Raw genomic sequence first — 27857 nt, 5'->3', positions numbered from 1 at the left:
TCTTGTTTATATTGTTTCTGAAGGACTGATATTAGCCATCTCTACTGTCTTGTTTATATTGTTTCTGAAGGACTGATATTACCCATCCCTACTGTCTTGTTTACATTGTTTCTGAAGGACTGATATTACCAATCCCTACTGTCTTGTTTACATTGTTTCTGAAGGACTGATATTACCAATCCCTACATTTACTTTCTCATTGAGAAGTCTTTCTTTACTTATGTATCGTGTTATCCGGTAAGTGGTAATACTAAACACTTCAAAGTAAGGGACTACAAGAAAACGGGGGAAAACCTGTAAGTGGACGGTATGTAATAAAGTGATGTATTTTCATCTATAAAGTAACTTTTAGTTTTAATCAATCATAAAATATGACGACTTAGATAATTATCACCAGATAAATAGTCTGGTTTTAACAAATTATGTTAAAACATACAAATAATATGAATAATTAAGCAGTGCGAACTGAGTGCGTGTCTGGAGCTAAGATTAAACGAGGGTCCACACACATCCTAGGTGTTGTGTAAAACTACCTACTCTGTTATAACTTCTAGGTGTTATGTAAAACGACATACTCTGTTATAAATACTAGGTGTTGTGTAAAACTACCTACTCTGTTATAACTTCTAGGTGTTATATAAAACGACATACTATGTTATAAATACTAGGTGTTGTGTAAAACTACCTACTCTGTTATAACTTCTAGGTGTTATGTAAAACGACATACTCTGTTATAAATACTAGGTGTTGTGTAGAACGACCTACTCTGTTATAACTTCTAGGTGTTGTGTAAAATGACGTACTCTGGTATAACTTCTAGGTGTCATGCAAAACTACCTACTCTGTTATAACTTCAAGGTGTTGTGTAAAACGACCTACTCTGTTATAACTACTAGGTGTTGTGTAAAACGACCTACTCTGTTATAACTACTAGGTGTTGTGTAAAACAACCTACTTTGCTATAACTTCTAGGTGTCGTGCAAAACTACCTACTCTGTTATAACTTCTAGGTGTTGTGTAAAACGATCTACTCTGTTATAACTTCTAGGTGTTGTATAAAAGACCTACTCTGCTAGTCCATCCCATATTGCCAGGGCAGTTCGAAGAAGTATTTCGTTTCCCTCCAGGAACATGAGGTCCCACACCTGTAAAACAGTGGACTTTGGCAGACAGGTGGAGAAGAGCGTGAGGAACCACTGCATGGTGAACACGTTGGTCAATGGTGGTTCATAACTAGCCCCTGGAAACATAGAAGACATTTAAAATACGTTATGTACATACCCGAGCTGGTTATACTTGGCATAACACGGAGTTATTAGGTAAATTATATATTCAACAATGCTTTTTTGTTTGTTTAACTTTCGCCACAGCTACACGACAGCTGTCTACGCTAACCGTCCCTAATTTAGCAGTGTAAGACTGAAGGGAAAGCAGCTAGTCATTACCACTCACAACTAATTATTGGGCTACGTTTTTACCAATGAATAGTGGGATTAACCATCACATTATTACGCTTCCACGGGTGAAAAGGGCAAGCATTTTGGGTGTGACGGGGATTCGAACCCGTTACCCTCAGGTTGCGAGTCTAGCGTCCTAACCATGCTGGGCCCTAAGATTTAGAAGAGTGTATAAAAGTATTTTAACGTCAACGTGTTCGCACTATCCATTGTTGACGACGCATTTCGCTCAATCCAGAGCTCATCAGGTCAGCTGGTTCACAAGAAACATAGCTGTATCTTAAGTAGTAGATATGGCGAACATAGTTTGGTTGGAGTGTTGTCATCGTGCAATCTTTTACTTCCAGAAAATCTCTTAATGGCTAAATAAAGAATGTAGTGTTAAGAAATATAATAGGCCTAGCACTAAAATCTTACAAGTTGAATTAATTATAATAATGCTTCGCTATCTTAGAAAAAGCCTTCATAACATAACAAGTGTTATTATACTCAAAATAGATCAAAATGTTGTTTTAAATATGCCTCAATTGATGTTAAAAACAAACCCACGAAACAGCATCAACGAGAATGGAATAAGTAAAAACTAAGATTTTCATTCTTTTCAGTTCCTGCTTTTGTGTCAGCTGTTTTGGAATTGATAAGTACACATTACGAAATGAAGTAAGAACTTATCTGTTCAGAGAACGTAACAATGTTGTCAAATTTTAAAAATCGTGTTCTCTGTACTACATAACATGTACATATTTACTCTTAGAACACGTACAGATTTTGCACAGAGTCTAAGACTTACCTGTAGAACTATCTCGTGCTTCTACCTGTAGTTTGTCCAAGTGGCGCGAGAGACAAATTAAGCGCATGCGCAGTAGATCTCTAACTACAGCCATATCTACGGAAAGTCCTCTCAGGTGATTTGCAAAATAGCCCTCTGGAAGAACGCCCTCTATGAGGAATATCATGACCTAAAAATAAAATTAAAAAGTTCATAGTGAATATTCAGCAAAATATATTTTAAAATATTTGGATAACAAACAAAATATCTACCCATGAAGTTTGTGGTGAATGAAGTCAAAATCTTGTCAACTGATACGATTTGTCAGAACTGTAAGTCTGATGATTGTTAGTGACAGAAGTAACAGTTTCGAACTTCGATTCTCGAATACTGGCTAACAGGAGAATTCACTCCTTGGAGAAGAAACTGTTTACTGAAACAATGTACTAACTCGTACGTTTTTGTTGGACTACCTCTAGCGACTTTCGAGCGTGTTTGTTTCCGATAAGCTACTAAGTATCTAATGTCATCTCCAGCTTTGAACCACTAACCACCACAGGACACGCACACAGCCGGCACTACCCGCCGTTAACTTTTGACCGCTTCTTTATCAAGGAATAGTGAGATTGACTGTCACATTATAATAGCTTCACAGCTGAAAGGACGAGCACATTCAGCGCTTCCATTGAATTCCGTAACCCACAGATACCAAAGTCAACCATAAAGCCTTACTTAAAACTCTACTGACTTCTTACGTAAAGTCAAGTGAGGAATTAAATAGTAATGGTAATATATCGAACCATGTTCAGGTTTTGAAACCCACACTTCACGATCAGAGACAGAATTTGTTCGGGTTTTGAAGATGTTACAACACGAACATACTGGTTCACAAAGAACATACGCACGGTGTTTATACATATTAAGAGAGGATCTTTATTTTCCAGCTACATTTTTAGAACATCCACAATCTGTATTCCAAGCTCCGTTAAGACCACTTTAGGATATTTATTAGCCATCTGTGGACACGTTCTAATTGCACTTACTATTCGTAACTACACAATGGGATATCTATAATATGCCAATCCTGAGTATCGAAAGCCGGGTTTCAGCTTTTCTTCAGTCTTACCGCTAAACCACTGGATAGTGGAGGTATATAAAAAAGTGAAAATCCCGAATCGAGTCACAACTCCATAAGATGTTATTTGGTTTGTTTTGAATTTCTCGCAAAACTACAGGAGGTATATTTACGCTACCCGTCCCTAAATTAGGAGTGTAAGACTAGAGGAAAGGCAACCAGTCATCACCAACCACCGCCAACTCATGGGTTACTCTTTTCCAACGGATAGTGGGATTGACCACACATTATATCACCCCCACGGCTGAAAGGACGAGCATGTTTGATGTGACGACTCCATAACAACTCTCATTAATATCACACAAAGAATTCCCTATCACATGCAGGTAAAAAGACCTCTAACAAATAACCTACTGAGATGGGATTACCTTAAGGGAATCGTCTTCTTTCCATTCCATGACCTCCAGAATAATGGCCGCCAACATGTTGAACCCTTGACAGTATCCCACAGTCTTGTTCCAACGTGCATACGCCAATAATACTCGTTTCAACAGGGCTTGGTTCAACTCAGCCTCTTCTCCACTAAACATACTACATCCTGTCCGATGGAGGTCCTACAAGAAAACTCAGAGTTGAAGAAATGGACGACGAATCTATTTATAATATATATATGCAGTTAAAATAGAATATATAGAAATTAAATTATAAATTATTATATAGCAAATACTGTCAATACGTAAATAATGTACTGTATGTTCAATATTTGTTACTGTTCAGTTTGTTTTGAATTTCGCGCAAAGATACACAAGGGCTATCTGCGTTAACCGTTCCTAGTTTAGCAGTGTAAAATTAGAGGGAAGGCAGCCAGCTAGTTATCACCATCCATCTCAACATTTAGGCTACCCTTTTACCAACGAATGGTGAGACTTACCGTCACATTCTGAGAATCAAAAAATTATTCACAAATTAATACATGATATGACCGCCTTTATTTTTCAGAAGATCGTTAACCCGCTTTGGCATCGAGTCCACAAGTTGACTTCAATCTTTACTAATTTTTGGATCGCGGTACCACACCTCAATTATAGCCTCAATTAGCTTATCTTTCGTAGTACAGTCTTTTCCCCGAAGTCTTTCTTTACAAATCGCCCAAAGATTTTCAATAGGATTTAAGTCCAGAGAATTGCCAGGCCAGGCTAGCACCTTCATTCGCATTGTAGTCATAAAATTCTTCACAAGTTTCGATGTGTGGCACGGAGCCAGATTTTGCTGAAAAATGTCAGATCCATCTGGAAATCTCTTTTTCAATTCTGGAACAATTCTTCTCTGCAAAACTTCTGTGTACCGTGGTCCTCGCATCATACCTTCTACGAGATGTAAGCCTCCTACGCCATAGTAGCTGAAAAAGCCCCAAAACATCTTCTTCGAGGGATGTTTTACGAACTGATTGATGTGAGATTCTCGAAGTTTCTCACCTGGAGATCTGCGAACATGTACGAATAAATGAGTCTCGTCACAGAATAACACCTTCCTCCATTGTTCTTGCGTCCAGTTCTTGTATTTCAGTCCCCATTGATACCGTTTTTTCTTCATTGAGTTGGTAAGAAGTTGTTTTTTGACTGGTCTCCTTGCCCTTCTAATGCAATTTCGAATGACGTAATATTCCTCAAAATGTCGTCATATATCCCAAACATAGATCGACCGTACTGCAAAACACGGCTAATGATGCCATCTATGTGAAAAAAATGACTATTAAAGGAAATCAGCGGGTCCAGCGAGCCTACACCGGCCGCCATGCTGAAAATGTTGTAAAATAACCATTTGTTTCAATTAATTTGCACAAGGGTGTATTTCTATAACGTTAAACCTAACATGAATTTATAGAAATACAAGCTGAGTGCGTCACATGACGCGAAGCAATAACTGATATTTCTTTTCAAACTTGTTCAAACAAATATGTTTTCTGAAAATAAATTTTAATCTAGTAACAACGTGTGTATAGATAAAGACTGTCCTGCTTCTAGTGTTCCATGAAAAGCACTTTTCTTATGTATATTTGGTTATCTCCTTTACTATTGATTGAAATTAAGCACAAAGCTACACAGAGGATTATACGTAGAGCCAATGGGGGCTCTACTTTAAGTTTGATCGTTTGTTTTTTGAATTTCGCACAAAGCTACTCGAGGACTATCTGTGCTAGCCGTCCCTAATTTAGCAGTATAAGACTAGAGGGAAGGCAGTTAGTCATCACCACCCACCGCCAACTCTTGGGCTACTCTTTTACCAACGAATAGTGGGATTGACCGTCACATTATAACGCCCCCACGGCTGGGAGAGCGAGCATGTTTGGCGCTACGGGGATACGAACCCGCGACCCTCAGGTTACGAGTCGCACGCCTTAACACACTTGGTGCCAAATTTTATGCCGGGCCAAAATTTATGTGCTTTCTTATAGCATTCCGCTGACAGGAATTGAACCCCTTATTTTAGTGTTCTAAATCCGAAGACTTAAGTTTGATTTGATTTGTTTTGAATTTCGCGTAGAGCTACACGAAGGCTATCTGCGCTAGCCGTCCGTAATTTAGTAGTGTAAGACTAGAGGGAATGCAGCTAGTCATCACCACCCACTGCCAACTCTTGGGCTACTTTTTACCAACGAATAATGGGATTGGCTGTAACATTATAACGCTCCCACGACTGAAAGGACGTGCATGTTTGGTGTGACTGGATTCGAACCCGAGACCCTCGGATTATGATTCGAGTGCCTTAACCATCTGGCCATGCCGGGTCTTCTACTTAAAGTATTATTTGATTAATATTTTGACTTCTCTACATTTTTAAGTTAAATTTAAATTTTCTTCTTGATAAATCATTGTTGATTGAAACACTAGAAAAACTTATTCTCAAAGACATATTCCTACGAGGTCAATTGCTTGACTGCAAATTATTAACTGTTATGGTTAAAGCAGTGAATTTTATTATGAATTTCGGGGTTTTCTCTTTCGACTGTCTTTCTTATTTTGGTTGTGTTATCCTGCTGAGCTGAATAAGCATAGAGTTGTAAGCGAGGGTTCCGATGAATAAAACTTAATAACGTTGAATCAGTGTGTCCTCTTGACAACCAAGCAAACGCAATGGAGGGAATTTGAGCTCATGATTATGATTATATAACCAGTTTTAGCTTACACAGTTCAACCACACAGTATTGTTGTAATGTTGTTGTTTTGTTACTAGCGAGTTCTTTCGAGTTATCTGAACAAGTTAATTCAACGTCCAGTATGCGTAACAATAAATTATTTTCATTTATTCTTTAACGTTGCTTTACACACTTGTACACTTTGTACATTGTTGTAGGCCTACATTTACAGTCACGCTTTCTGCGATATTGTAAAGAAAAAGAGGAAATATAATAAATTGTACAAAGTAACTTAATATACTCCATAACTAAGACAGATCCAAATACATAAACACAATGATTAATTCATTCAACCGGCTGAAAAACAACCATCTTTTGTTGTTTTATTCCAAACTTACTGGTTCATCCGTATTTATAATCTAATCGACGTACTAGATATTTCTTAAAGTCTCTCGGTCATTAATAATCCAGAATATTTTTGGGCTAACTTCATCATAAATTAATTCGCCCTCTAGCTAAAATCTAAATTATGTATATCTTATAACAATATTTTTGATGTAGATTCACTAGTAACAGGTGAATTTTAGAATGTGTAAGCACGTAGCTCACTCCAGTGTTATACAAACACACTTCTTGGACATACCGGTTATTTAACCAAATAAAACTCGATTTTAAAACTTTAAGTATGTTTGATTTTCTTCTCTTTGATAAATATTACACAAATCCTCTTTTAAGATTCCTAACTATCTTAGTCAGCTTCCAAACGCGTCTCTCTGTTTTTATTTGAAAATACTTCCACATTTTCAATGTTGTTTTCTTGACACCAGATGGACATACATCGTGATGAGATTCATGTCAACATAACACATACTACTGCTCTGTCGGCAAGACCACAATTTCGTCTTTTGAAGTACAAACACTATAGCTTTGAGTTTATTCGGAAATCCCCATGGCAGTTACGTTCATTGGCTGTTGTTGAGATCCACTAGTACTTCCGAAGCAAGTGTTTTGTTTGGTAAGTGGCATTCTTTTGTAAAAACATTCAGGTTCAGGTTCTTTCAATCACCTGGTTACACGAGACGAAACAAATACACACAAAGAACCTTCTTGGACAATTTATAAGTAGTGAATGTGTTAAGAGTATACTTTCATATAAGTTATAGTAGTGAATGTGTTAAGAGTATACTTTCATATAAGTTATAGTAGTGAATGTGTTAAGAGTATACTTTCATATAAGTTATAGTAGTGAATGTGTTAAGAGTATACTTTCATATAAGTTATAGTAGTGAATGTGTTAAGAGTATACTTTTATATAAGTTATAGTAGTGAATGTGTTAAGAGTATACTTTCATATAAGTTATAGTAGTGAATGTGTTAAGAGTATACTTTCATATAAGTTATAGTAGTGAATGTGTTAAGAGTATACTTTTATATAAGTTATAGTAGTGAATGTGTTAAGAGTATACTTTTATATAAGTTATAGTAGTGAATGTGTTAAGAGTATACTTTTATATAAGTTATAGTAGTGAATGTGTTAAGAGTATACTTTTATATAAGTTATAGTAGTGAATGTGTTAAGAGTATACTTTCATATAAGTTATAGTAGTGAATGTGTTAAGAGTATACTTTCATATAAGTTATTTCAGTTTTCTACTAACATGTTTTTATTCAAAAACTTTTTTCCCTAAATACGTGATACTGTCACACATCACTACGTTAATACCTTTCTGTCTGTAACTAATACATGATAATTTAAAGATCCGATGGTCTGTTCATTTTATGAGCGAATTCAGGATGAAATTCCATTCAACCATTTCTATAAACAATATTAGCGAGAATTTGTAGTTGGATGAAGAACGTTGTTGTAGAGGTCGCTCTACAAGAAACAGGTTAAGTGTAAGGAAAACTTGTAGTGTGTAGACGGTTTTTAGTATGAAGAGCAAAATGTTGCACATTATTAAAAACTGTTAGCGAAGCTTTAAAACCTGAAGACAATTTCTTAACGTAGGCCGTTACAAGTAGAATATAAGTCACTTACCGTAAGTAACAGTAAATGTCGGAAGAACACCTAGCGTGACGAACAGAGAATAGGAATGAAACTAGTCCTCTAAAACCAAGTTAGTATGTTGGTCCACATGAAACAATTGACTTGTTAGTTGGTTTAGCTCTCAATTCTAATATAACACCTTTCAACCTGTCCTTTCTAACAATGAAAAGACTTCAAACGGTTTGTTCTTTCAGCTATCGTATAAACTCACTCAGAAGTGCCCTAAGTAAACTGGACACTAATTTCTGCCATCAAAGGAAGTGCCGCAGTAAACATATTATAACATGTAATTAGGGCTTTACCCACACGCCTTTCTACTGTTTGAGAACAAATATTTGAGGGAGTATAATTAGATATTATGCTGTTTGTTCAATTCCTGGTGAAATAATTTGAAACGCGTGATTGAATCAGTAAGAAATCCAACACGAAGATCAGGTGACTGATACAGATTAGTCACGTGGAACGTGAGCCAAATTAATCTTCTGTATTGCAAGGTGTGAGAGTCATCTGATGGGAATTTGTTCTCTTTCTCTGCACTTGGTAAACACAATTATACATCCACAGAAGGCATTATCCATTGTCTTTGCACTCTAGATATGTATTTTATGAAAATCTTTCAAGTTAAGACAACCATCTAGAACCCTGTTTTTCTCAATTTGGTATTTTGGAAAACATCAGAAAGAAACTGCTGGCCAAAAGTAATTATAAATCACAACAAATAGCTGTTTATTATTTGTGACTGTTAATTTACAAGAAGTCGTCTTTGGTTCGACTAGATGTTTCTCATAAACTGTACGAAATACATCCAAGAGAGTCGAACACTGTGAAAGTGACAGTTAATTAAGCAGAACAGAAAAAAAAGTTAATGACAGCCCTTCGGAGAAGTATAAAATGAATACTACGACACATTAGATCTCACTGTAGAAGTGTACTAAAGAGGATTTCAACAGGTGCACGACACACTAGATCCCAGTGTAGAAGTGTACTAAAGTGGATTTCAACAGGTGCACGACACACTAGATCCCAGTGTAGAAGTGTACTAAAGAGGATTTCAACAGATGCACGACACACTAGATCCCACTGTAGAAGTGTACTAAAGAGAATTTCAACAGGGTTATGATACACTAGATCCCAGTGTAGAAGTGTACTAAAGAGGATTTCAACAGGTGCACGACACACTAGATCCCAGTGTAGAAGTGTACTAAAGAGGATTTCAACAGATGCACGACACACTAGATCCCACTGTAGAAGTGTACTAAAGAGAATTTCAACAGGGTTATGATACACTAGATCCCAGTGTAGAAGTGTACTAAAGAGGATTTCAACAGGTGCACGACACACTAGATCCCAGTGTAGAAGTGTACTAAAGAGGATTTCAACAGGGGAAACAGACGTCACGAGCACAACATATACTTTTATTGCCTTTTATTTGTTCTTCTTAAAAAGAAAATAGAAACATTGTGAACGCCGGGAGGGTTTTGTATCGGGATAGGAATTTATAGACACTTTTCTAACGCGCTGGTACAACTGGCGCCACCTCAGTTACGTTCATGTTAGTCATAAAGTGAGAGAGAAGAAACGTGTTCCAGTGTTAGAAAGATAAGTGTCTACCTTTCCTAATTGGTAGAATGTTACGATGTGTTAAAGTAAAATGTTACCACATTCAATAGATTTACTAAACAATTCACAGTCGCTTTAAAAGTTGTAACAATCACGTTCAAAGCCTGAACTTCAACATAATAAGGCGTTTAGACAGTAAAAAGTAAACTACTTTCAATAACAAGTGTCGTGTTTACAGTAACAAACACAGACCAGATCTTTCAGTTACAAGTGTCCCGTTTACATTGAAAAACACAGTCTAGATATTCCAGTAACAAGTGCCTTGTTTACAGTAACAAACACAGAACTGATATTCCAGTAACAAGTGTCATGTTTACAGTAACAAACACAGTCTAGATATTCCAGTAACAAGTGTCATGTTTACAGTAACAAACACAGACCAGATATTCTAGTAACAAGTGCCGTGTTTACAGTAACAAACACAGACCTGATATTCCAGTAACAAGTGTCATGTTTACAGTAACAAACACAGACCAGATATTCTAGTAACAAGTGCCGTGTTTACAGTAACAAACACAGACCTGATATTCTTGTAACAAGTGACATGTTTACAGTGACAAACACAGATCAGATATTCCAGTAACAAGTGTCGTGGGATTCCTGAAGTGAGACTCTACAAGTGCCACAGATGACATACAGTAAACTTATTCCAGGTGTTGCTGAGATAAAAATGGCTTCAACTGATTAGTTATTTATTCACATGTTAATTTCTTTATAAATCTTTCTAGACAGTATTTTTGTCGGTAACAAAGAAAATGAGATTATTTCATTTATAAACGCCATACTGATGACATGTCATTATACACAAATGGCCTTTTCAGTTTGTGGTCAACTGGTCGTCCTGTTTGTGTAACACTGATATATTGGTCATTTTGCCTCAAAATGGAGAATGGTATATCTGTACCCCGAGTTTGGAGTTTGTAGATGTGGCCTTGCATAACGAACAGACTTACAGACTCACAGACACACACACGCAATTTTCTAACAAAGATTTTATTTCACCCGTCTAATGGTTAGTTTACATATATTAAACAACAAAAGTACATATGAGTGCCTGTACTGAAGAGAAAGGTGTAGTGTTTAAGAATGTTAACAATAGTGAAATGTAACATTGGTCCGAAATTAGAGGTTATCTTGTGTCAAGTTTGGTTCTGATTGGTCAAAAAATGTGGAATAACGTTTACTTATACAGATTAAATGAACGTTTGCTTGTAAATTTAGACTTTGACTGAAACTTGTGTAGCATGTTGAACTATCAGTATAAGCATCCTTTTTCCCTGAGTAATAATAAGTAATTAGATAACGTACAGGCTTATTTAATACATTAATAAAGAATTATCCAAGTTGAATTGAAACTTATGGCATCCCTAATAGGCAAATAACGATCGTTGATAAGGAATACGCGCGATATTAGTTAGGCCAAAAATCATTTCTTATTGAAACAAAACCATTTCCCGTGAGACGAATACACATGGTAACAAGCCAACTGTATCGTGCACGCCACTACACGTTGTAGTTGAACCACAACAGTCTAGGTTGCAGACGGTGAATTATTGTTCCAGTCTATCAATCGTAACAGTGGTCCCTCTAGAACAACGTGGTTTTCGTTGTTTTAACACGCTGTTAACTCCTTATTAACTTCATTCTACTGTTCCAGTTTGATAAAAATATTATTTTCATCTCTTAAGCTTTATGTTTAAGCCTCAATCCAATCCATTACATGTTATCTAATACAAACAAATTCACGACACAGTTTTTAATGGGCCTTTATTTAGTATCAAGACAAGTTAATGGAACACAGAAAGAATTAATGTGTATTGTTAAAAATAACCCAGAGCTGTCAGACACCGTAACAGTAAATAATGTTATATATCACCACAGTTAGCTGAAATATACATCACATCTAATGGTTTTCCAAATTCAAATATCTCTTAAGAAGCTTTGGCTAAAATACAAAAAAAATGTCGAACTCCTATCAAGGAGAACAAATGAAATATCTGAACTAGTTCGTTAATTCAATAAAAACAAACCTAACATCTTTTGTTTGATAAAAAGTAAAATACAAAACCCTTGTTTTGATTCCCGTATTGAGAAACACAATGGATTTCTGAAGCATCTTTTAACTAGTTCATTGAATGGTCAAGCGGATGGATTTATCTTAACAGAAATGTTCAAAACATCTGTTTTACAGTTTTTCACTAGCTGTCTTATCCACATTATTTCAAGTACCCTTGGCATTACCCCCTCTTCTTTAGATTAAATGCAATTTTCTGAAAGGATATTTTTGTTTGCATTGTCTACAGTTTTTATTTAGTTTTTTTTACGAATTTCACGCAAAACTACACAAAGACTATCTCCGCTACTCGTCCAGAATATTTGAGCCGATAAACTAGATTGAAGGAAACTAATCAATAGCACCCACCACCAACTCTCGGGCTACTCTTACAGAATAAAGAAGATACAACGAATACATCAAAACCGGTTTCTCTTTTCTTCTTTCTTTCACCAACGTGGTATTGTTTACTAATATGAAAATGACACAGTACTAACTGTCACATTTATTTTTGGAGGGTTAAAGTTTTGTTTATGACGAAGCTACCGAGGGATAAGGACATCTGCCGAAAAACAGCCGGCGGACCCACCGCCAACTCTTAAGCTGCTTTTCTAAGAATAAACAGTGTGATTCACCGTCACATTATAATAACACAAAGGCTGAAAGGGCGAGCATGTTCGGCGTTTAGTTCGTATCTCACAATCTCCAGATGGTGATTCGAGCACTCTCAGGCGTAGTGCAAATGATGCAGCTTAAGCAGTTAGATTTAATTTTAATAACCATTTACTATCAACGTATTTATGAGCTGGAAATAATAAAGAATATAGAAAAACTTCCTTAACTTTTCTCTCGCAGGTAACCAGTCGGATTCTAACATCTTAAAGAAATCCGTTCGAAGTTTTTAAGTTCTTAATACAATAAGAACAGCACCCACTTTGTAATTACATGTTTCATTCAGTTAAACTTACTTTGATGATTTGAGATCCAAGACGGTCATCATCAGAGTTTGTTTTTTCGTTAAAATACAATTTCTTTGTTGTTTCCCAGTCGATTTTCTGCTTTTGTAGATGTCTGTCACCCAAGGTTAGCCATAGCTGAAACAGAAAACTTGTTAAAATGAAGAACAAAGAACACTACTAAAATAATTAAAAAAGCTACACTGGAAGTCATCTAGCCAATGAAATGTTTCTGTTATTCGTATAAACCAATTATCGACGTTTGTTAGATTATCAGTAATTGTTTTTTTTTTATAGAGAATGCAGTGAACGTTTCAGTAATAATACATTAGAATAATTAAATAGTTTCCTGTTTAGTAGTAAAAAAATAGCTTTGTTTCGACTTATTAATTATTAAAAATTCACACAGTACTGGGTTAAAGGCCGAAACAAACATAGCGTTACATTAAGAATATAACAAAAGAAATCTTAAGGCGAATACCTTTCCATTGTAAAAACAGTTGAACTAAACAAGAAATGTGAGTAAATAGTTAAGTTAGAAGAATGGTAACACAAACTTTTATATTATAAGAAAAGTCACTAAATCCAAATACTAAATATTCGACAATATAAGAAATTGTAATTTAAACAACCCTGTCATAAGAGGTGACGAAGGAAGATGTATCTTTCAAAACCTATACAGTTGTGGAATTTATTGTATGTTTCACTCGTAAATTAATATAATGAACAAAGAAATAACTTCAACATTTTAACTCTAAATTAGGTTTCGTCTCAATAAAATGTTCTTCTACAGTAACATATCAAGGGGAACTTCAATATGTTCCAAAAATATTTACAATTTAGTTATGTGAAGGAATTTGAAAACACTTTCGTTCAAACCTGGCAAATATTTAATACTGTTTTAGTTTCTTTCAGATAATATTTATGTTACATGGATAACTCTCCATAGACGTCACTAGAAGCAAAAAACTGGTCCGTGTTGTAGCGGAAAGTGATATAACACAAGTTCTGACTTGGATATGAAGACAAGAGACATGGTATAAAAACGGTACTCAACCACGGTCTAGACAAATGTGATGTGTCTTCCTTTCAATTCCTTCAATGCCTTCATCCATTCCAGACCTTACAATACTATAGCTTCTTTCCGCCAAACTGAGAAAGTCGGCTATTACCCAGTAGATACGGACGTTGCCATTAAATCATCAACCGTGAACATGAGAAGAGACGAATATTTCGTCTTACTGTGTTGAGTGTTGCCAGAAAAATATCTTTACATCTACTACTTTAACAAGTCGGAAGTCTTCAATTTAGACCGATCGAGTTCCTATCTTAAAACATTCTACCCTTTTCATGAGAAACACTTTTCGTGAAATAGAACAGATATGAAAATCTTAGGGTTACAACTTTGTCACTGACTTACAGATCTGAAGTAAACCACGAGAAAAGTCCAACATAAAAAAGATTTTGTATTACTCATATAAAACTCTCAGGCTAAAAACTCCTTCTCTCTACGAGATCCCGAAGATAAACATTTTTCAAGTTTATTTGTTGTTTCTGAACTTCGTGCAAAGCTAGACAAACGTTATCTACGCATAAGGCTAACCTAACTTGGAAATAAAATTCTAGTGGAAGGCAGCCAAGCCTAAACTAACTGAAGTAATAACTAGATGGAAGACAGCCAAGCCTAAACTAACTGAAGTAATAACTAGATGGAAGGCAGCCAAGTCTAAACTAACTGAAGTAATAACTAGATGGAAGGCAGCCAAGTCTAAACTAACTGAAGTAATAACTAGATGGAAGGCAGCCAAGCCCAACCAAACTGAAGTAATAACTAGATGGAAGGCAGCCAAGCCCAACCAAACTGAAGTAATAACTAGATGGAAGTCAGCTAAGCCTAACCTAACCGAAGTAATAACCAGATGGAAGGGAATCATTAGGAACTCCTGTCTGATTTAATAGTGAGATTTGACTGCCACTTTAATAACGCCACTAAAGTAACAAATTACGCATTGCACGAGGCAAGGAGCTGAAAGTTTTCACATCCACATGTCTGATTCTCTAACCAGCCGGCCATGACCGGTCCACTTCAAAAAAATTCTACGTTCACTGAATCGGTTTCAGTGAGAAATGAATCAATCTGACTCCTTATCCATTCTTGTAGACGACCTGTCCAACGTTACTCCCACCAGTATCTTGTCACACATCATTCCCATCAGTATCCTGTCCCACGCTACTTCCACCAGTATCCTGTCTCACGTTACTCCCACCAGTATCCTGTCCAACGTTACTCCCACCAGTATCCTGTCCAACGTTACTCCCACCAGTATCATGTCCCACATTACTTCCACCAGTATCCTGTCCCACGTTACTTCCACCAGTATCCTAAAGCCGTATTCTTTTAAAGGAATATTTTCTTACTTTATTGGTACACCACAGAACAAAGTGACACCTAAAATACAGCCGACTCTCAACTGTACTGCAGAGACCCTTGAACAGAGTAACTCCTGAAAGGACAACTTATACAATTCGTCATGGTTATTGCACTTATGTGACTCGAATCCATTTCTTTGGAGTTCTTAATTAACTGGTGGTATATAAAGTACTACACACAGTTATCAACGGTTCACTCCACTAATCAGATTTACCAACTCACCCGTTTCCGGAATTCTTGTGGTATTCCCCCAGGGAGTCGCGCCACCATTCTCATGGCGTCGTGCCACTGAACGAACCCACTGTCTCCAGGGAAAGACGTCGTGCTTGTTTTAATATCCAGGCCTGGAAACATCGTGATAACAATACAACTTGTATAAAATATTACCTAACATTACTCACATGTTTGAAATTTATATTCGACCAAAAGCACAGCTCTACTAACAGAAAGTAGGGTGTAGTACACGTCTTATTACGTCTTGCTACCAAATAGCTCTTATTGGTCAATCTATACAGTAATATTCACTGTACAAGTTTTCGGACTTAGGGAAAGTTAAATAACATATGGTTTCGTTATTGTAACACAATAAGTAGGTATTGTCAGGTACTTTTATCACATCAAAGTCTTCTAACATTAAAGTAGGGATAATTCTCCCTTCATTCGATCTACGAATATAAGAATATGGTAAAAGTAAATGTTCATTTTATAAAATTTAAATTTCTGCCAAGGGTATAACCTGTATCATTTTAATTTGGTTTTCAAATACAGAGGAGTTATACATTTGGAGGTTCAATGAATTCCAGTTTCATTAAACGTATGTGTGAAAACGATGTGAGAGTCCCTATCTTCGTCATGACTCGTGCTGATGACAAACATCCCAAGGTTCACTGATGATAACAGTAACTACACATAATGATCCCTTCCGCAATTATGATCATCTACTCACAATGTCAAAACGTACGATCTATGTATTCACTATGTCAGAACATATGATCATCTATTCACTATGTACAATCACACCTGAACGTACTCTTATATTAATATTATCCGAGTGACAAACGGATTGTACAAACATATCTGAACGTACTCTTATATTACTATTACGCGAGTGACAAACACATCTGAACGTACCCTTATATTACTATTATCCGAGTGACAAACGGATTGTACAAACATATCTGAACGTGCACTTATATTACTATTACTTGAGTGACAAACGGATTGAACAAACATATCTGAACGTGCACTTATATTACTATTACTTGAGTGACAAACTGATTGAACAAACACACCTGAACGTACCCTTATATTATTTTATTTTACGTATGGATAAAAAGTAATGTATGTTCACATTACATTCAAGATTCACTAGACAAATGACATTAGGCATTATAGGTGACCTTTGACCTTTACTTTCTATCTCAGTAAAACTAATCAATACAGCATGTATCTACGGGAACAATTAGAGGATAGACTTGACTCTTATCGTATGCAGCTACGGGGACAGTTGGAGGACATACCTGACTCTTATGGTATGTAGCTAAGGGACAGTTAAGAGGATAGACCTGCCTCTTTTCGTATGTAGCTACGGGGACAGTTGGAGGATATACCTGACTCTTATGGTATGTAGCTAAAAATTCGTTCAGTCAATTCGTACTTTAACAGTGATAGACACAAGTTTATTTAACAAATGTTTACATCTTGAAAAGTGGATTGTTTCTGGCCCTGTAGCTTTGTTAGTTTATCTAAATTTAAAGGGTTAAAGTTAAGAAACAAGCCACAACTTTAAGTACCAGGTTATTAAACTTCCAATATATGGTGGGCATGTGTAAATAAAATAAAAATAAGCAATGATTACCGGAAGTTGCTATCGTTTGTAAACTGTACTTTATGATAAGATATCTTTATATTAATATAAATATCTTCACATCTTTCCTGCTCGGATTCAAATCTTTCACTTCCGTTTTTCTTTGGCTTTGAACTCCAAACTTTTAAAATTATTTCACTAATGTAATTAACATATAAATACTGTGTTCAAGATAAACGTGGTTAAAAGGATTAATTTCTTAAGTTCTTCAAATACTATAACAGAAATATTAACTTATAAGCAGGTTCTGTCTTCTCAGGCCATAGATACTGTGTAGACTGTCTTTTGATGGTTGGAGTTATTTACATTCCAGAGTTGTGAAGCTAATTGTATTAAACACACTCGATCTTTTTATAGTCAGATCAATGACAGTGTTTTCCTTTAATTATTTATGTGTTCGTAGGGAGAACGAGAAACGAAACGGACACCTAAGGGACATTCAATCGAACCGCCAGGTGGAAATAAACATACGCCTCGTGCTCTGGATGTATTCATGACGTCAGATACGTGATTCACGAGCTATCACTTATCAAAAACAAGTCTACATATTCTCACAAACAGCCACCTAAAGTTTATGTTTCTACTGACGAACTACCCTTTAACAACTATCAAAATATAGAAACATCAATTTAGAACGATCTCACAGAGAAAGTGAATTACGACAATTTTCTCTGTATTTACGTAACACAACAGCATCTTTATCATCACCGGATACCTGCTGAAGAATATTGTTGGTAAAGTAAATATTTTAGAATCATTAGAGTGAAATTATATTTATTTAAAAAAAGGTACAAGTTAATAAATATAAACCAGTGTGTCCATTTACACTGATACGAACCAGGAAAACAGCGACACCTGCAACGCACTTACACTTACATGCAACCGTGACAACTGTCATAACGGGCTCAAGTTCCACAGATTAAAAATTAATTTAACAATTCCTTGCAACAAATGCCACGTAAGAAAGCAATATTATCAGATCAAGAATTAGTTTTCATCGTTTCTCACAGACCACGAGTTAAACAACAACTCGTGATGCTCTAACATATAATGACAACACTACAATAACTTCTAAACCTACTTTGAGATAACTTGTATTTTCGGTCAGGTTTTTACAATACGATGCAGTATGTGAAGTAGAGAATGATATATAAACAGGTCAATTTAACTCATTTACGTTATCTCGTCATTATGACGAAGACTAATTACCATTAGTGAAAGCAAGTGTCTAAGTGTCAGAATATATGAAGCTCTTACTATAGAAAATACGTTTAATTACATAAGTTCCATAACATAAATGAGCTTACCACTTATAACATGGTTGATTGTAGTCGAAGGGTTCATGGTTCGTATCTCGTTGCAGCACAAACAAGAATCATCTTTAGGATATCAGTAATAGCAAAGGAACAGAACCGATAAATCGATTAATTCTAATCAATATCAGTTTTTGTTTTATAGTACTACATCAAGTTCTTTCTAAGAGTATGTAATTAATTATAATAATTAATGGTTAATGTTTAATTCCTATCTATGTACGTATAGACTGATAAAGGAAGTTATACTGAAACATGTACAAAACCATCGATTAAATCCATAACTGACCAGCCAATCAATTACTTGAAAGTGTGTATCAATACCGACAGTGCGGTTTAGAAACAGGCTTAAACACGGTCTATTAGTTTCAAAACAAACCTTTCTTTAAACCAGTATTACTCACATGGTTCCTAGTCCCCCGCATGGGGTTTTAGTTTCAATATATGTATGGCAGAAGAAACAGTTATACAGGGGCAAACCTATTTCATTTCGATACAAAATAAACTGTATTTAATAAAGATGGCCCTGTTTATCACAATACAGTGACTATATTAAAAACAAGTCACGAGCGTGAGAATTTTCTAAAAGTGAACATTTATAGTCAGGAACACATTAGTCCTCGAAACTAATCAGCTTTCGACGACGCAATTATTTGGACTCTTACACACCAACTATAATATATGAAGGACAGAGGAATACTCCTGCTATCGTGTTTCTCCGAAAATAAGACAGGGCTTATATTAATTTTCACCCAAAATATGACACTAGGGCTTATTTTCGGGGGATGTCTTATTTTGATATATTAAAAAAATGAAGTTACAAAGTAAAACTATTAAACTAACCATTTAAAATAAACTATTATTAAACTATTAAACTAACTGATTAATACTTAAACAAACTAATTAACTAACTATTAAACTAATTAATAAATTATTTTTTTTATTTCTTTCCTCTTCCTGCCACTCTTAACTAAAGCTTATTTTAAGGGTAGGGCTTATATTAAAACTATCCCCAAAAATCACACTAGGTCTTATTTTATGGGTAGGTTTTATTATCGTAGAAACACGGTATTTAAATAGCCAATGGTCCTTTTCGAATAATGAATAATAGTACAATTTAAAAACATTTTGCAATCACTTAAGAAGAAAACATTACTTGCTACGTAATACAATTTATTTCGGATGAGTCTCCGATTTACTACGTTATGTACGTTACCTATTATTGTATCAAATAACGAGAAATTTCAATTTGAGCTTAGTAGTTAATTAAGTTTCAATATGTATTAAATGTATGTTATTTGCCAATAAGATTAACACACACAATTTTTTTTAACAGAATTATATTTTAATATACAAACATAAAAACAATACAATTTATAATAACGGTTATTACTAAGAGTTATTATAAATGATGGTTTATACACACAAGTTTACAAACTTAAAACAATACTGTGTCTTATTACCGGTTTAGAACTGAATACCTTATCGAATATTCGTGTGACGAATAAATTAATTCTGAGTTGATATTGTTACAATCTGGCTTAAGCTAGCTTGCTGTCGTTTCTTGATTGGTCTCGCACCACTAACAAGTTCACTTCTTACAGATGAAGTATTTAATGTTCTTATGATCTAAGTATTTAATGATCTAAGGTGTACTTGGTAGTGTTTGGGAAGCATTTCAAGTCTCCAGCAATTTGTCAATCAGCATCACGTCAAACTTTTGTGCGAATTCTCCGCTCTACTGATAGTTCTCCAAGTGTTTTTTAAACACTTTTTTTTATCAAGGTTGATATATGGAGTGCTATTAAAACGATTTTTTCTAGCATATATTGCATGGGGTACTATGATATTTATTTCAGAACCTAAATTTAATCAGTATGTTCATTCAAACAGAACTACCCTTATAACATTTCCTTGGTACAAGTATATGGGAACTCTAAAGAATGACAAGTATTCTCACCTTGGTTCATTCAACTACCAACAGGAATCAGTGTTAAAATTTACATTCTGTAATGGTATGGAAGAACAGAATAGAAAAATGATAAGATATTATCTTATCCTAACACTTTTGCAGAAGTTCCCGTCAACGCAAGGACTCTGCCAGACTCTCTTAACTGAAAAAGTGGATTAGATCTTCTTTTAACACGGCCATAGTATCGTGCCACAAATCTTGGACCTTACGATCTATAGCCTACCACGCTTACCATCAGCAATAAACTGGCTTGAACCATTCCACTTGTCATACAAAACTTGAGTTGTTTTGTAAGATCGGTAGTTTATAACATGTTTTATTGTTTGTCTCTGTAACCATTTAACCAGTTTTATGAGAGGAAAAACAAAAATATACTCATTTCTGTTCAGTTCTGAACTCTGCAGATCCGTTGAAGATATATCGACAGATAAGGAGAAAGCACGAATAACAACACCATAACAAAATACCATAAAATAGCACACAGTATTTCTAGGAATTTTGTAATCAATACCTGAAACCTTGTCCTCGTTACTGGGAATATAAGGAAGTTAATTAATAAATCAACGCAAGGGTAAACAAATATTCACATGATAAGACTCACTGTTAAGGAATGTTAAACATCAAGTAGAAAAAAGAAAGATGGAAACAGTACGTAACTAACATTGGTAGAAAACAAACAGTCGCTTTGTATTAAATGACAATAATATTAAACGAGCAGAAAGTATAAAAACAGAAGATCGCTATAGAAGGTAGTTAACTCAGCATTATTTAAGCTCTCATTGTTTACGTACATTTAAAAATTAACAGCTTCTCTGCATTTAGAACGCCACGTGGCTGTTATATTATATTATGTAACACAAATTTTGTTCCTGGATAGGATGTGTTATTTCTTAATTACTTATGTTGTAAAAGTACATAAAATGGTCATTATTCCTTCAAACTTTGCTTTTGTGACCTGGATAATGAAATTTAGAAATTAACATATTTTCTATGCAGAAACGGGCAAATTTGCACATTTTCATTTACATAAGGTCTGAATAAAACAACATAAGAATCAAGATTTACATGTATTTATACTAAAATTATACAAAAATGTTTAGAAGTCAGTAGTTTTTCAAGACTTGCGACTGTAATGTAAATCACTTTCACGTATCAGCCCCCAAATATAGCCTCCCATCATGTTTTCATTATATGCTCCTTGGTAGCAGCGTTCAAAGTCCAGTATATCTTAGTGGAAACGCTCGCCTTGTTCCTCTGAGTATGCTCCCATGTTCTCCTTGAATTTATCAAGATGAGTATCAAGGATATGGACTCTCAGGGACATCCTGCAGCCCATTTTGTTGTAGTTCTTCACCAGAACTGGTTGAAGTTCCACATAAGTTTCGGTTTGTGATTGCCCAAGAAGCTCCGAACCACTGCAACAAAGCTGCTTCAAGCTTTTTTTCCTTCCTACTGAGCTTCTTGGGGAATTCTGTGCAATCCAGGATTTTCTTTATTTGTGGTCCAACGAAGACACCAGCTTTGACCTATGCCTCAGACAGCTTAGGGAAGAAGTCTCGAAGATACTTGAAGGTTGCAGACTCCTTATCAAGAGCTGTCACAAATTGTTTCTTAAGACCCATTTTATATGCAGTGGTGAGAACAACACCTTCTGGAGCTCCACTAATGGCTCGCACTTGGTATTGTGCCTCCCCACAGAGAACTCGGTCCGTTGTAGCCAGTGCTTCCTGTTGAAGTGCGCTGCGGTGTCCCTGCGGTCTCAAATGCAAATATAACAGGGAAGCTTGGTAAAGCTTCCTTGAAGATCCATCAAGATGTTACCATTTTGAAGTCTCCGATAACCTCCCAGCCATACTTCTCATACTTCAAGGCAGATGTTATCACAGAGTACTTTTTCGCTCTTATCTTGATAAATTGGCTATATACGTAGCAGAATGCGTCTGGAGAATGCTTACAGCTTCTTGATGCCATCTCTGATAAAATCAGATAGGTCTATGTATTCACTTGGGAAACTAGAAGTAAACTGAAGTGGTGAGTGGTGAGCCCCTGTATATATATTACCATGGAAAGTTCTAGAAAATTCTAAAAGGTTCTTGACAATTCTTGTAAGTTCTACAACATTCTAGAAAGTTCTTGAAAATTCTCTTTCAGCTACTCAGCACTGAATCTACGTGGAATGTTCTGGAAAAATGGGTAAATTTAAAAAGTTCATTACCCAGGTCACAAAAGCAAAGTTTGAAGAGAAAAATAGATCTTTTCCATTTACTTTAGGCATAAGCAATTGGGAAATAACACTTTCTACCCAGGAACAAGAAAAAGTAAAAACTTTGTTATATAGTGTTATTATGTATGTATGTAAATATAGTTGTGAGTTCACTGTATAAATGTCCCCCACTAGTACAGCGGTAAGTCTACGTATTTACAACGCTAAAATCAGCCGTTCGATTCCCTTCGGTGGACTCAGCAGATAGCCCGATGTGGCTTTGTTATAAGAACACACACACACACGCTGTATGAATTAAACAAAACTATTCGTCATATAAATGTTTACATTCATGCGTTTTGTCTCATGAAACCACAAAGGGTAACAAAATCAATTCGAAAAATTTCCAAGAGCCGGTTCTTAACCCAAACCGGTAAGTTAATACTGAATTATTCACTTTATTTATGCGTAGTTGGAAAACAGAAAGGTACAAGGGAAAGAAAGTGTCAAATTTATCGTCGTCAAAACCTCAACATTCATTCAACTTTTAAATAATTTGTTTCGTGTTTTAAATATCTGATAAAAAATGATGGACATTGGACCGTGGGTACAAGTAGACAATAGTTATGATGAGACATGTTTATATTGTTACAAGTAGACAATAGTTATGATGAGACATGTTTATATTGTTACAAGTAGACAATAGTTATGATGAGACATGTTTATATTGTTACAAGTAGACAATAGTTATGATGAGACATGTTTATATTGTTACAAGTAGACAATAGTTATGATGAGACATGTTTATATTGTTACAAGTAGACAATAGTTATGATGAGACATGTTTATATTGTTACAAGTAGACAATAGTTATGATGAGACATGTTTATATTGTTACAAGTAGACAATAGTTATGATGAGACATGTTTATATTGTTACAAGTAGACAATAGTTATGATGAGACATGTTTATATTGTTACAAGTAGACAATAGTTATGATGAGACATGTTTATATTGTTACAAGTAGACAATAGTTATGATGAGACATGTTTATATTGTTACAAGTAGACAATAGTTATGATGAGACATGTTTATATTGTTACAAGTAGACAATAGTTATGATGAGACATGTTTATATTGTTACAAGTAGACAATAGTTATGATGAGACATGTTTATATTGTTACAAGTAGACAATAGTTATGATGAGACATGTTTATATTGTTACAAGTAGACAATAGACATGTTATGATGAGACATGTTATATAGACATGTTTACAAGTAGACAATAGTTATGATGAGACATGTTTATATTGTTACAAGTAGACAATAGTTATGATGAGACATGTTTATATTGTTACAAGTAGACAATAGTTATGATGAGACATGTTTATATTGTTACAAGTAGACAATAGTTATGATGAGACATGTTTATATTGTTACAAGTAGACAATAGTTATGATGAGACATGTTTATATTGTTACAAGTAGACAATAGTTATGATGAGACATGTTTATATTGTTACAAGTAGACAATAGTTATGATGAGACATGTTTATATTGTTACAAGTAGACAATAGTTATGATGAGACATGTTTATATTGTTACAAGTAGACAATAGTTATGATGAGACATGTTTATATTGTTACAAGTAGACAATAGTTATGATGAGACATGTTTATATTGTTACAAGTAGACAATAGTTATGATGAGACATGTTTATATTGTTACAAGTAGACAATAGTTATGATGAGACATGTTTATATTGTTACAAGTAGACAATAGTTATGATGAGACATGTTTATATTGTTACAAGTAGACAATAGTTATGATGAGACATGTTTATATTGTTACAAGTAGACAATAGTTATGATGAGACATGTTTATATTGTTACAAGTAGACAATAGTTATGATGAGACATGTTTATATTGTTACAAGTAGACAATAGTTATGATGAGACATGTTTATATTGTTACAAGTAGACAATAGTTATGATGAGACATGTTTATATTGTTACAAGTAGACAATAGTTATGATGAGACATGTTTATATTGTTACAAGTAGACAATAGTTATGATGAGACATGTTTATATTGTTACAAGTAGACAATAGTTATGATGAGACATGTTTATATTGTTACAAGTAGACAATAGTTATGATGAGACATGTTTATATTGTTACAAGTAGACAATAGTTATGATGAGACATGTTTATATTGTTACAAGTAGACAATAGTTATGATGAGACATGTTTATATTGTTACAAGTAGACAATAGTTATGATGAGACATGTTTATATTGTTACAAGTAGACAATAGTTATGATGAGACATGTTTATATTGTTACAAGTAGACAATAGTTATGATGAGACATGTTTATATTGTTACAAGTAGACAATAGTTATGATGAGACATGTTTATATTGTTACAAGTAGACAATAGTTATGATGAGACATGTTTATATTGTTACAAGTAGACAATAGTTATGATGAGACATGTTTATATTGTTACAAGTAGACAATAGTTATGATGAGACATGTTTATATTGTTACAAGTAGACAATAGTTATGATGAGACATGTTTATATTGTTACAAGTAGACAATAGTTATGATGAGACATGTTTATATTGTTACAAGTAGACAATAGTTATGATGAGACATGTTTATATTGTTACAAGTAGACAATAGTTATGATGAGACATGTTTATATTGTTACAAGTAGACAATAGTTATGATGAGACATGTTTATATTGTTACAAGTAGACAATAGTTATGATGAGACATGTTTATATTGTTACAAGTAGACAATAGTTATGATGAGACATGTTTATATTGTTACAAGTAGACAATAGTTATGATGAGACATGTTTATATTGTTACAAGTAGACAATAGTTATGATGAGACATGTTTATATTGTTACAAGTAGACAATAGTTATGATGAGACATGTTTATATTGTTACAAGTAGACAATAGTTATGATGAGACATGTTTATATTGTTACAAGTAGACAATAGTTATGATGAGACATGTTTATATTGTTACAAGTAGACAATAGTTATGATGAGACATGTTTATATTGTTACAAGTAGACAATAGTTATGATGAGACATGTTTATATTGTTACAAGTAGACAATAGTTATGATGAGACATGTTTATATTGTTACAAGTAGACAATAGTTATGATGAGACATGTTTATATTGTTACAAGTAGACAATAGTTATGATGAGACATGTTTATATTGTTACAAGTAGACAATAGTTATGATGAGACATGTTTATATTGTTACAAGTAGACAATAGTTATGATGAGACATGTTTATATTGTTACAAGTAGACAATAGTTATGATGAGACATGTTTATATTGTTACAAGTAGACAATAGTTATGATGAGACATGTTTATATTGTTACAAGTAGACAATAGTTATGATGAGACATGTTTATATTGTTACAAGTAGACAATAGTTATGATGAGACATGTTTATATTGTTACAAGTAGACAATAGTTATGATGAGACATGTTTATATTGTTACAAGTAGACAATAGTTATGATGAGACATGTTTATATTGTTACAAGTAGACAATAGTTATGATGAGACATGTTTATATTGTTACAAGTAGACAATAGTTATGATGAGACATGTTTATATTGTTACAAGTAGACAATAGTTATGATGAGACATGTTTATATTGTTACAAGTAGACAATAGTTATGACAATAGTTATGATGAGACATGTTTATATTGTTACAAGTAGACAATAGTTATGATGAGACATGTTTATATTGTTACAAGTAGACAATAGTTATGATGAGACATGTTTATATTGTTACAAGTAGACAATAGTTATGATGAGACATGTTTATATTGTTACAAGTAGACAATAGTTATGATGAGACATGTTTATATTGTTACAAGTAGACAATAGTTATGATGAGACATGTTTATATTGTTACAAGTAGACAATAGTTATGATGAGACATGTTTATATTGTTACAAGTAGACAATAGTTATGATGAGACATGTTTATATTGTTACAAGTAGACAATAGTTATGATGAGACATGTTTATATTGTTACAAGTAGACAATAGTTATGATGAGACATGTTTATATTGTTACAAGTAGACAATAGTTATGATGAGACATGTTTATATTGTTACAAGTAGACAATAGTTATGATGAGACATGTTTATATTGTTACAAGTAGACAATAGTTATGATGAGACATGTTTATATTGTTACAAGTAGACAATAGTTATGATGAGACATGTTTATATTGTTACAAGTAGACAATAGTTATGATGAGACATGTTTATATTGTTACAAGTAGACAATAGTTATGATGAGACATGTTTATATTGTTACAAGTAGACAATAGTTATGATGATACATTATTGTTACAAGTAGTTATGATGAGACATGTTTATATTGTTACAAGTAGACAATAGTTATGATGAGACATGTTTATATTGTTACAAGTAGACAATAGTTATGATGAGTTATGATTAGATTGTTACAAGTATATTGTTACAAGTTACAAGTACAATAGTTATGATGAGACATGTTTATATTGTTACAAGTAGACAATAGTTATGATGAGACATGTTTATATTGTTACAAGTAGACAATAGTTATGATGAGACATGTTTATATTGTTACAAGTAGACAATAGTTATGATGAGACATGTTTATATTGTTACAAGTAGACAATAGTTATGATGAGACATGTTTATATTGTTACAAGTAGACAATAGTTATGATGAGACATGTTTATATTGTTACAAGTAGACAATAGTTATGATGAGACATGTTTATATTGTTACAAGTAGACAATAGTTATGATGAGACATGTTTATATTGTTACAAGTAGACAATAGTTATGATGAGACATGTTTATATTGTTACAAGTTATGATGAGACATGCCTATATTGTCACAGACAATAGTTATGATGAGACAT

At 34.2% G+C, this 27857-nt stretch overlaps 1 protein-coding gene across 5 annotated transcripts in view; it reads right to left on the bottom strand.

Annotated features, from left to right (window-relative positions):
- LOC143239959 (TBC1 domain family member 30-like) overlaps positions 1–27857 on the bottom strand; it is a 66482-nt gene that overhangs the window by 17130 nt on the left and 21495 nt on the right. For 4 of the 5 annotated variants that reach the window (XM_076481648.1, XM_076481651.1, XM_076481646.1 and 1 more), the window contains 5 exons: positions 15767–15888; positions 13126–13251; positions 3730–3915; positions 2248–2416; positions 1069–1240 (listed from right to left, as the gene is read on the bottom strand). In XM_076481648.1, coding sequence (XP_076337763.1) covers positions 1069–1240; positions 2248–2416; positions 3730–3915; positions 13126–13251; positions 15767–15888 — 775 coding nt within the window. Of the gene's footprint in view, positions 1–1068; positions 1241–2247; positions 2417–3729; positions 3916–13125; positions 13252–15766; positions 15889–18718; positions 18853–27857 lie in introns of those variants that run through there. The other variant, XM_076481647.1, reaches the window with a different exon arrangement.

Source organism: Tachypleus tridentatus, chromosome 13 (genome assembly GCF_004210375.1).
Source record: "Tachypleus tridentatus isolate NWPU-2018 chromosome 13, ASM421037v1, whole genome shotgun sequence".
NCBI lineage: Eukaryota > Metazoa > Arthropoda > Merostomata > Xiphosura > Limulidae > Tachypleus > Tachypleus tridentatus.
The sequence above is the reverse complement of the archived record's forward strand: the minus strand, read 5'-3'. Positions and strand labels throughout refer to the sequence as shown.